Source organism: Malaclemys terrapin, chromosome 1 (assembly GCF_027887155.1).
Source record: "Malaclemys terrapin pileata isolate rMalTer1 chromosome 1, rMalTer1.hap1, whole genome shotgun sequence".
Classification (NCBI taxonomy): Eukaryota; Metazoa; Chordata; order Testudines; family Emydidae; genus Malaclemys; species Malaclemys terrapin.
Genome location: NC_071505.1, coordinates 53,150,598 through 53,162,976, shown reverse-complemented (window position 1 = coordinate 53,162,976; position 12,379 = coordinate 53,150,598). Strand labels below are relative to the sequence as shown.

Genomic DNA, 12,379 nt, shown 5'->3' with positions numbered 1-12,379 from the left:
CCCGCTTTCCTTTGGAAAATGCACTAGAAAATTCAAGCACTTCACAAACTACAGTAAGCATCATAAATTCATCATCTCACTCAACACAGAGAGTTTTTAGAGAATGTCATTACCTCAGTTAGAATAGAAATCCTGGTGCTGCATTAACTCTAGAGATGCTACCGCACTCTATAACAGACATGTGACATTAAAAACATCTTACAATAAAAACATTCAGAGCACAGGAGAGAAAGTCTCCCTGCTCTCGGGTCTGGTGTCCAGCATCACAACTGCCCCCAGATGCCAGAAGGAACAATTACATGAGAAGTCCTGCTCAGCCCTGGGTTGGAGTATGTCTATGAACTCTGTGGGGTGAAGAATGCTTAGTGTAGTTTGCATAGAGCACTGTGTGAGTGGAGCATGCTCAATACACAAAGGGTACGTCTATACGTACCTCCGGGTCTGGCCGTAAGCAATCGATCTTCTGGGATCGATCCCGGAAGTGCTCGCCGTCGACGCCGGTACTCCTGCTCGGCGAGAGGAGTACGCGGAGTCGACGGGGGAGCCTGCCTGCTGTGTGTGGACCCGCGGTAATTTCGAACTAAGATAGTTCGACTTCAGCTACGTGAATAATGTAGCTGAAGTTGCGTATCTTAGTTCAAAGTGGGGGGTCAGTGTGGACCAGCCCAAAATGTTTGGTGAACTTTACTTCCAGCCTCTATCAAACCTCTACTGAACATATAGAAATGGTAATTTTCAGATGTTTATAAATTGAATAAATTCAGGTGGATTTTCGTGAGGACACCAAAAAGAACCTCTCTTTGATCTCATAGTCACATCCCTGAATATTTTCAAGACCCCACTCTAAAAACTGGAGGGAATTAGAGCTTCTCAACAAAAGTTGTAAGATTTTTTTTTTAACATTGGCAAAACAATATATATTTGCTTACCCTCATTCTAGAAAACAGCTGAACGCTTTCTGCTGAAACTTTGCAAACAATTCAGCCTAACATGCAGACATGTAGCATAGAAAATTTCAGCCAGAATTATTAAAAATTGGTAAAATTATAAGCAACTGAAAAGAGGGTCTTATAATGGAATTATAGAGAGCCTTAACTATAGGCAGCACCACCACCTCTGCCTCTAATATACTGTGAGTGATATGAAAGCTATAAAATAAACCTAGAAAATCAAGGACACTCAAGTTTAAGCTGACACACATTCCTTAGCTCATTGCATTTTGCTCACAAAATTGTACAATTTAGAAATCATGGAATACATCAATCAAGGAAATAATGGTGCAGACCATGGATGAATTTGAGACCTCCACTTTCAGCCTTGTTATAGCAGTTATGTGTGCTCATACACCACCGCATTTTAGAAATTCCACCAGGATATCCAGGGATGGAAGGTGATCAGACCAGTGCTATGATATGCTTTGTAGTGCCCCCCATGTACAGCTGACTACTCCTCTTACTGTAATGATCCCCTTACTGATTTTCCTAGTGAAAACTTTAAGAGGATGTTTCAAAATGGTAACGCAATACATTTTTAGAATGTTTCTATGGTACTGTTGTTTAGTTCAATGTCCTCAGCACTTTTATGAGAAGGGCTCACTTAATGCAGATATTATTACTATACTATTATAAAAATAACAAGGATGGTAAACATAAGACTTCACACTGATTTGATGTTACTAGTTTAGTTTAGATTAGTTTAGATTAGAAAATTACTTCATTTCCTCTTAGTTTTCATATTTGTTATTCTAGATTTTCTACATTATTTCTGTAACAGCAAAAACAATAGAAGTAGTACTAACCTAGGAGGTGGCTTTCCTTTTGCTTCACACTGTATTACAATATTCTCTCGAGGGTCAACAATGTAGTCTTTTGGAGATTGCTGAGTTATTGTTGGAGGCTGTGATACTTTATTGCAGAACATAATTAAGAAACATTAAGAAACAATGATATTTTCAAGGTACCAACACATCAGTTTTATAGGCAGAAAAGACAAAATTAGCAACAAAAAACTGGTATTAAAGTATCCTTTGCATTCAAAAGGCAAGATGCTCTACTGTTGTAAATCAGGTTAGCTCTATTCACTTCAATGAAGCTGTACTGATTTACCACAACTGAAGACCCTTCCCAAGAGGTTTCATGGATGTTCCTTGTTTAATATACTACAGATATACTCATTCAATATTTGTGAAGTCAAAGGACACCTGAATCCTTAAAGCCAACAAATATTTCAAAACAAACAAACAAACAAGAGCCTCAATTTACACTTGAAAAGAGCTCTCTTCAGTGTACACAAACCAATCAAAAGTGATGTACATTGTTTTCAGTTTATAAACACTGGATGTGTTTCAAACACTCCAAGTAGGAGTCCAGTTTGCACTAAATTTCAGTGGTAACATGACCAATTCACACTTGAGGTATGATTTAAGGAAAACTACATTTCAGGAGTAAAAGAATTTTTGCATAAATTTGTACCTGAAAGTTTGACTATAGCTTAAGTGTTTAGAAAAATAAGTATATCCAGATACTGACACATTTGGGAATTCTGTATCAAAAATAGCACTTGCAGAATTTTTCCATTTTATTCTCCTAGTACTGAACAAACCTAAAATGGATTTTGCATTTTCTTCCTTTTCTATAAAATAATAAGGAATATCCATTTTGCTGAATTGCCCAAGGATGAACAAGAGATGTCAGGGTCAGTCAAGTGCTCAAGAATGATTGGCATGGTTTGAAACTCATTCCCCTGGTGAAGGAGTTGGTGCCAATCTATGTAAAGTAATTTGCAATCATTTACCACTGACTGCACCTCTCTTTGCACAGAAAGGAATGCAAAATTTCATGACAAAAAAAGGAGTTGCAGACAGTGACAATCAATGTCTTACTGCATATCTCACTCTCAATCTGTTTTACACTACAGTGGCTGCCAGGGTATCATTACAGTAGTTCAGAGTTCTATCCCTGAATATGTTCAGCTTTAAATAAATAAAGTCAATGAAATCCCTTGGCCTATGACTTCCTCACATATTCTGCTTTTTTCCAGAGTAAATTCCTCTGAAAACAAATGTAAATTATTGTGCATGTAAGCATGTACACCCCAGTATACACTTAACCACTGAATTATCTGAACTGATCTGTAAGGGTATCATCCTGAAACCCTTACATAGGTAAAAAAATGTTCACTGAGAAAAATATTCACCATAAAGTTCCCTTGGACACTTGTGTGTGTAAGGATTGTAGCACTGGGACCTTAAGATTGCGCTAAACATGCTGCACAGGAGTCATAAAACAACTACGCATGATTTTCCAGCTAGAAGTTGGTTAGTACCTCAAAATTAGAAGAAGTCTTAGTAACAAGGATCCTGATCCTAACAATGGAAGTTGAGAGTGCACAGCATCTCACAGGAGGTGTTCAAGTGCCTCACAGTACTGGGCCCTAACTGTCACACTAACAGGAAGGTACTGAAATTCTGAGAGCCAATCTTTTTTACAAATTTTGGACAGTTTTCATTAACTCATTGCAAAAGCATATTTCTCTATTTGACTAGTTAATACATATCTTGAAAAGAGAAAGAGAAATGGTTTCACAAGGGGCCAACCATTCCAGGATATACTTCCCAGTGCGCTGTAGTGGGAGTTGAACATCCCCATTTTCTGGAAATGCAAGGTGGATATGTTCAAATACCATGGTAACATGGCATAGTATAATACCCTATATAGAACAGAACAGGTCCTTCAGGGTTAGCATCTCCTTTCCTCCCTCACTGCATACAGGAAAGTGATTGGGAGGTTTTCTTCCCAGGAGGATGACTCTTCACATGTTACTATATAGAAGCAGTCAGAGGCTAGTTCTTTTCCCTCTGAGGAACAGTTCTCAGGGCCAGTACACCCAGTGTTCTAAGATGACAAAAGTGCTGTCTGAAAAGGGGTACAATCTGAGCACTTTTGTAATACAGTATATTGATAGCATCTGATGCACAATAAGACCTCAATCCAGCATCAAGACCTGAAAACATTCAAACCTATGTGGAGTCCCATTGTACTTGAACTCACTGGACTCAAGATGGGCACAATGTCCGTGTTAGTGCATCCTGAAGGAAGACTGGACCTAGTTTATTTACTGTATCCACTGTTTAAAAAGAAATAAAAATTTCTCCACCTTCAGAGGCATAAAAAAATGAGTGGGTCATATTGTCCCTGCCTTATGCATGCACACCTCTCAATGAATTCAGTTTCATCACATGTTTTTACTCCTGAAAGTAGCAATAGCAAATTGCTTTAAAAAAAAAATTGTAAACGCTTACTGTTCAGGTAAAGTAAAATCAAATTGTGTTTGAATGATTTATTTTATAAAAATACCTTCAAGCTGACATGTATACAATAGTGTTTTCTTAACACTGCATGCACAAAACATTTAGCCACAGCAAACACAACTGTGAATAAATACCAGATCCACATTATTTGGACTTTACACTTAAGCTCAACAAAATAAGTATTAATTTTAAGCAGCACACATTTTATTTTTCACTATCTATTTTTTTGTGGACAGAAACTTACATTCTTTGAGAAGTATTGCTTTTCCCCCCATCAGAATCAGCAGGTGAATGGGCAAACAAAGATTAAAGAGAATCATTTGTTAGTAAGAAGAAACGTAGCATCTTAGAGAGGGAAGGTAAGTATCTCTGATATATACGTGGTCATTTATAAAGAGAACATTTTACCACACCGTAATATCTGAAATACTAAAAACATTTCCCACTGTGTCAGGAAATACTACAGTAGCTCAGATTCCACTGTATAGGAAACTGCTCTGAAATGCTCACTTTTTAATGGCAACCATGGTATGTGGCACTGACCTAAAAAGGACATAGAATATTGATTTAGAAGTATTGAGGAGACAGGAAATCAGAATTAATAGAGTGCATTGCCCTCATGCTGCAGCCAAAATCAATCTACCCATATGACCATATGGAAATACAAAGGAAATGCTTAAAGCTAAAATAACTCTTACAAACACAAAAGCATCTAACTCTATTCCACAGACATGCAATTAATTTCAATTTGAAAAATAACTGAAAAGTACAATTAATCTTCCCTGTCACATGCTATACTATATGATCTCATCCTTATACCAGTTACTTTGCATATGGTCCCATCTTCAATAATATTTCAGAGAATGAAAAGACTAAAACTACCTTTCATTATCTATACTGTTGATCATCCCTTGGTCACACTGAGATAATTAAGAATTTTCTGATTCTTTTTACCATTATTTATAAAAACAATAATTTAGCTACAGACATTTGTTCAGATTCTTTGTTTTCTTCGTTAATAGATATTTATCTGTATCAGCTGAAAAATCTCTGCCTCTATATTATATACTCAGACAGAATTACTGAGGTCAAGGTAGGAGGGCATACTTCTTTCTTGTTAAGAGCTGGCATGGTATAGGTAAGAGGTCCATTTGTGCTGTCTATTGAAGGCAGGTTAATCTAATCTAAAGCATTGCTTTTACTGTCTTTCATGTGCCCAGATATCACTGTGATGGGCACATTAAAATCATTCAAATAAACTATATACATTTCAAACCTAAGAAGGGGATTGAATTACTTTTCTTTTTATTGTGTAAAATTAAAGAGCCAGGGAAACAAATTCTACTTAGAAAACACAGGTATTTGTACCTCATGCTTTAAAAATCACTGAACGGCAGTTTAGTAATGTAGTGCTGTAAGGGCATTTACAAGTCCAGTCTCATTTAGATATATTGATTTTGTTATAGAAATGAAGGTCATTAGTTAGAAATATTTGGGAAATGTGTAGGAAAAAACATGAAATGCTTGCAATTTAGGTGTACTTGTTATTAAAGAAAAACAAGCATTTACAGTAGTGGATGTAGACATATGTTTGTGGAAGATTATAATTTAGAGACGCTCCCTCATAAGGGACAGTATTATGAATATAAGAATTTAGAGATGTACGCTGGAAGCTGGCACTGAGAACATTATGTAGCTGTGTACAGCAGTTCACCACAGAATCTCTCTAGTTTGTTTTATTAAAAATTTTATTCCTTTCTCATTCATTGGTTTGTTGCTTAATGAACCCCAAGATCATTACAGCAGATAATTGTTTATTACAGACAACACTGCGGTAAAGGAAACCATGCAGATTAGAGACATCAATGAATTTGCTCACATATTAATCCCTGTTATCATTGGTCCTGAATTGTCCTTTCAGACAATTGGTTTAAGACAGGCATAGCACCTAAGGAGGAACTTGTGGCTCAGAATTCTGAAACATGGCCCATGACCATACTGATCTTCAAAATGGAAGTGCAGCCAGATGCCTTGAATGCCCTGAATAAAGTTGCAGAACTACCTTTTTGCCTTTTAGTCCCTGCAGGCTACACCACTAGCTCGAAGATGAAGGGAGCTGTTTTACACCAATTAGGAATCTACCTCAGACTCCCAGCAAATTGCCCATATAACCCTTGGTGTAGCAAAGTTTGAGTTTCCCTGTCTTAAAATTAACATCTGTTAAATTTTCCGTTAAATATGACTAGATTTAAACTGGGTTTCTTTGTTCTATGTGGTTATAATCAACGGAAGTGTTCAATACAGGAACATAGCAATTGCTGCACTGGACCAGAGTGATGGTCCATCTAGTCCAATGTCCTGTCTCTAACAATGGCCCGCACCAGATGTTTTAGATGAAGGTGTAAGAACTCCACAGTAGATAGATGTAGGGTAATCTGCACCCCCACATTAGGTCTCATCCCAGTCTGTAATAATTAGAGATTGTCGTAAACCCAGAAACACGGAGTTTTCATACACCTTCCAAAACTGTCATTAGTGTTACCTACAACAACTTCTGGATATTATTCTTATCCATATAACGATCCAATTCCTTTTTAAATCTTGTTAAGTTCTTAGCCTTAGCAACTTCCTGCAGCAGTGAGTTCCACAGTTTAATTACATATGTGGAACAGTTACTCCTGGGGGAATTCTGTGCCATTGCACAATGCAGAATTTTGCAGAAATTAACATTGTGCATACAGAATTTCCTTTCCCCCACAGAAATGGGCTTCAGTGCTGTGGGCCACCACCAGGGGCCACTAGACCAGACAGAGCCCAGCTCACACATAGAAGACACTGCTGGCGGGAGGGGGAGGAAGCTAGAGGGTTCCTGGCAGCTGCAGTTATCAGCACATCCTCAGGGAAGGAGACGGCAGCACGCAGGAAGTTCCATGCAAGCCTGGGACCAAGCATCAGGCTGTTTCGCCCTCTGGATCCCTGGGCTCTGGGGTGGGTATTTGGGCTGGGGGAGCCACGGCTTGGCTCTGGGGGCGAGAGAGGGTGGATGTCTGGGCTCTGGGGGTATCTGGGCAAGGGTCGGCCCTGCGGCTGGGCTCTGCAAGGGAGAGGTTTGGGTATATTGGCTAGAGGGGTACCATGGCTGGGCTCTGGGGGGGAGGAAAGGGGGCAGAGAAACAGGAACTGGGTTTTCATAGGGATTTCTTTAACTCTCTACTCCTGGGGGAATTTTAGTGTGTGTCTGTATTGTTACAGACATACTTTCTGACAGGTATTTTGAAATAAATTACCAAAATAACTGACACTGGTGTGATTATGTAGTGTTATTTTGACAAATAGAATTTGCAGAATTTTGAAATATTGCGTGAAGAATTTTCAATTTTTTGGCACAGAATGACCCAGGAGAAAACACTATTTTCTTTTATCACTTTTGAATTTGACATTTTTTAATTTAATTGAACATCTCCTTGTGCATGTTAGGAGACAGGGAGAACAGAAGCTCCAGATCTACTTTCTTTGTATCATTCATTATTTTATATAGTTGTATTATGCCCCTTCTTATTTGTTTTCTTTCTAAGGTAAACAATCCCAGCCTTTTCAATATCTCAACATGTAAGAAGGTTCTCATGTCCCTAACCATTTTCATTACCTATTTCTGAACCCTCTATAATTCTGAAATACGCATGTGAGATGGCATGAATAGTACTGCACAGTACTGTGGATGAAGCTGCACCACTGATTTCTACAATGGCATTATAATATTTTATGTATTATTCTCCATCCTATTCTTTATATATTGTACCATCTTGTTTGCTCTTTTGACTGCATCTGCACATTGAGCAGAGACCTTCATTGAGATATCTACCATAACACTTAGATCTCTTTACTGAATTGATACTTTTACTGTTATGTAGTTTATTTTTAGTATTTTACACACACACACACACACACACACACACACACCTTTGTTAAAAGAACATTATTAAGGTCGCAAAGTCAAGCATTCCAAATTTAGGAAATGCCACTCTAACAGGGTGACCTGCTCCCTGGGGTGCCAGGTAGCCTGGGGCAGAGATGCTAACCTTAGGATATTTATGAAAAAAATAGGTAGGAATTAAGGAGGTTGCTTGCAGCTCTTTCTCCCCCACTACCCTCTCATCTCCCTCCCAGCTCCCTGAAGAAACTAGGACCTCCTCCTGCCGGATTTCCACACCTCTCTGTCTTTGGCCAAAGGGAGGAGATCTGAGCCCCCAGGCCCTCCCTTGTTGCACCCCGACCCCCCCACCTGCAAACAGGGTGAAGGGGAGGATTGGCCCTGGGGAAGCTGTCCCCCTATGCCGCCTACGGCTCTTAATTACCTTTGCCAGTCCTGGGCCAGGACCTCCTTCCTGGAATGACCCATGGGAGAAACAATGTATATTTCTCTAGCCTGTTCCTGAAAATGACTGAACTGTTTAGGTTGAAATTTTCCAAAAAAATCCAACCGAAGGCAGACACCAGGCATTGAACATGGAATGGAAAATTTCAGCCAAAATGATCAAAGTTCAGCAAAGTATTAAACTACTGAAGACAGGGTCTTATAATGGGAAGTGTTGGGCCACCTTAACAATACCAGCCCAGCCTATAATAGATACTTTTAGAAATTTGGCATAATTATGGAAATCTTCCATCAGCCATCATCAGGTTAATAATGTAGGCCATTTTATTTGTACAGTTCTTTTAAAACATTATAAATTGAAAGTAAACACTTAATGATTAAAGTGTTTTGATACATAGATTCTCCATCATTTGCTAATACATTCTCAGTGTTTGGTTTTAGATGGTCTCATTATCTTCCATTAAAACACGCTTATTTCACAAGTTAATACTTACGATCAAGAGGTACTTCCAACGCAGTAATCATCTGGCACAGAAAGAGAATCAGGGAAGCTCTGCTTGCAGATATGCTCTTTTTTGTCATCATTATTTTAAGATGGATTAGTTAACTCCCACTCAGCCAAACAAGACCAACTTTCTTTTCTTCTTACCAAACTAGATTTTGGAATAATTATGTAAATGTAACCAAGGAAGCTGGAAGAGAAGAATAAGAGAATAATGATGTAACAATACTACAGAGATATTTCATCAGTAGAGAATTAGTTCATATATTATACTTAGGACTAAGAACAGTGCCCAATCTTTTGGCCTTAGAGAAATTTAAGCCACTCATCAAAGCAGACCTAAAAGCTGCAAGGAAAACTTAGCTCATGATTAAGGCTACGTTTATGCCACTGATATGATATGCTGGTGTATTCTGAGACCCCTGAGCAGCACTGCCATTATGTCCAGTCTGTCTTGGAGAGATTACAGAAGCATGATTTGCACGCCAAACTAGAGAAGTGCATCTTTGACGAGGCCACCATTGAATTTTTAGGTTACATCATCTCCCTGGAGGGCATTCAGACGGACCCGCTGAAGGAGAAAGCCATCCACAACTGGACAGCATCCCAGACTTGCCAAGAACTTCAGTGCTTCTCGGGCTCACGAATTTTTATAGGCAATTCATCACCAACTTTTCTGAACAAAAAGCCCTCCTGAATTCCCTCCTTCATAAAGCCGTTCAGTTCATTTAGTCAACTGAAGCCCAGCTTGCTTTTGACCAGCGTAAGATCACTTTCACCATAGCCCCAATTCTGGCACACACTGACCTGACTTGCCCATTTATAGCGGAAGCGGATGCATCCAACATGGCCTCAGGGCAGTACCCTCACAGAGGCTCAGACCCTAATTAGTTTTGTACACATGTGCATTCTACTCTTGAAAACTCACCACAACAATCCTGGGGTGGCATCACCCCAAAGAGGGCCCAGAACGGGGAGCGATGGTATAAGAACCTGGAGGACTAGAACCTGGGACCATAGTGGTTCTGGGCAGCTGACACTTACACATCACCATTGGAAGCTTAGCCTGTGTTTCTGCTGGAGGACCAAGTGAAGCTAGACACTGCCAGAAGTATCATCCAGCAGGGTCTGAGTGGTGGGCCACCACCGCCCACTGATTGGCTCAAGTTAGTATATAAACCAGGAACCCATCATGGGGAGCTGTCTGAGAAGTGAGACAAACCACCTTCTTGCTTCCGCTCCAGACTGTGCTTTTCTGTGGACACTAGACTCCAGCTGCTGACCCTCATTCGTCTCCAACTCTGCTACTAGCCTGCTGTTCTTAACCTGGTGCCTGACTGTGACTCCCTGGTATCCGGACCCAGCTCAACTCTGACTTTGCTACTCATCTCCTGACTGGTGTACACAGGCCGTCCATGGCCTGGCCCTGACAGGAACAGAGGATCTATGAATTCTGTAAGTGTCCAGTGGATCAGGGCCTGGACATTCCAGGGAGATGCTCAGAGGACTCAGGAATTGGAATGTGCCTGCCGTTAAACTGTAAAGAGAGAGTGGGGCCTACATAGTCCTGAAAGTCAGTGCTTGTGTTTCCAGAGGCTGGTGCTGTTGGGGATCTGACCCACAGACAAGACTTCCTCATGCTAAGGGCAAGTGGTAGCAGGGTGCCTCACAACCCTGGGAAGCATTACACATACACAGAAAATAACATTAACCCTCAAAGAGAGGAAAATCTCTTGGAAATGTTTGTTTTTTTAGATAAATGTGTTTGGAGCAAAGGTAGCAAGATAGCAACTACCTTACAAAGAGCAACTAGCTGAGATTACATAAAATAAGATGGGATACGGGATCTTGTATAACTATAAAAACATCATCTGCCTAAAACTAGCTCCTCCTGGGAGAATTTCTTGGACTTGCCTTTTTGGGCAAAACAGCTCACAAGGACTCCTGACTGCAGTGAACTTTTTACACAGTGGTGGAAAATAAGGAAAATACTTTTCTTTGTTTGCATCCTATTAGGGTTTCTGATGAAACTGGAAAGTACATCCCTAAATATTTGTACAGCACTTAGCACAAGGAGGCCTCTTTCAGGATCAGGGCCCACAAGTGTTACTGCAATAAAAATATTAGATGATAATTATAATTGCTTTATCACTTGCACAAGGATAATTGATTAAATGACAAATAACTACATTTTAAGTTATTACACAGGGCTGTATTCTCAGGCCCAGATTAACCCACCAGAGGTAAAATACACTTTTTGGCCCCTACCATCTCATTAATAACAATAAACAGTCATTCAGTACACTCTCCGAAGTTGGGCTGGCCACGCTGTGGATCTGCTGGACCATTTGTTCATGTTCCTGTTGTTCAGGGGACTGCGTATCATAAGTGATCGCAGTTCCACTCACTCAAATTTGGCCTGTTGTCAGGGCAGGTGAGCGCCCCAAGCAGCAGCAGGATGAACAGCTGGTCCCGCAGCATGGCCAGCCCGGCTATGGTGAGCAGAGTGTATGGCTGTTTGTTGGGCACCAGCCCCCACCCCACCAATGCATTTGGGCCCTAGGCATATGCTTAGTTTGCCTGTGCATTAATCCAGACCTGCATACTCTACCCTTGATCTTTGTTCTAGCTTCCCTTGACGTCAGTGTGAAGTCTGTTGTGAACTGAAATTTATATCCCAAACCACAACCAGAAGTGGAATTTGGCCCTCCTCACACAATGACTTTGACATCCATGATTTAGACCAGGGGTCTCAAACACGTGGCCCGCAAGCCGAGTTATTTCCGCAGCCTGCCAAACTCCCGTCCCCCCCGGAGTTGTTTTCTGCAGCTGCCAAGCTCCCCTCACCCGCCACCCCCTTTCCCTCCAGTGCGCCGCATCCCTGCTCCTCTGCCTACCTCCAGGCGCTTCCCGTGGCCAAAAAGCTGTTTGGCGGCGCTTAGCACTTTCCAGGATGGAGGGGAGCTGCATGCTCAGGGGAGGAGGCAGAGAAGAGGTGGGGCAGGGGTGGGGATTTGGGGAAGGGGTTGGAATAGGGGCAGGGAGGAGGCGGAGAAGGGGTGGGAAGAGGTGGGGCAGGACCTCATGGAAGGGGTGGTGGTGATTTGAGTTTGAAATCCTTGATTTAGACAAAGCTCTCAGCGCTATGGGACCACACCCCAGACGAGCTTTAGCCTTCAGTGATTCCACTCCC

At 40.8% G+C, this 12,379-nt stretch overlaps 1 protein-coding gene across 9 annotated transcripts in view; it reads right to left on the bottom strand.

Annotated features, from left to right (window-relative positions):
- The window catches only part of NRCAM (neuronal cell adhesion molecule), a 299,477-nt gene that overhangs the window by 111,507 nt on the left and 175,591 nt on the right, over positions 1 to 12,379 (bottom strand). For 8 of the 9 annotated variants that reach the window (XM_054024342.1, XM_054024363.1, XM_054024334.1 and 5 more), the window contains exons 4-6: positions 9,179 to 9,376; positions 4,554 to 4,571; positions 1,799 to 1,904 (exon numbers count right to left, since the gene is read on the bottom strand). In XM_054024342.1, coding sequence (XP_053880317.1) covers positions 1,799 to 1,904; positions 4,554 to 4,571; positions 9,179 to 9,269 — 215 coding nt within the window. In that variant the 5' untranslated portion in view covers positions 9,270 to 9,376. The remainder of the gene's footprint in view (positions 1 to 1,798; positions 1,905 to 4,553; positions 4,572 to 9,178; positions 9,377 to 12,379) is intronic. The other variant, XM_054024391.1, reaches the window with a different exon arrangement.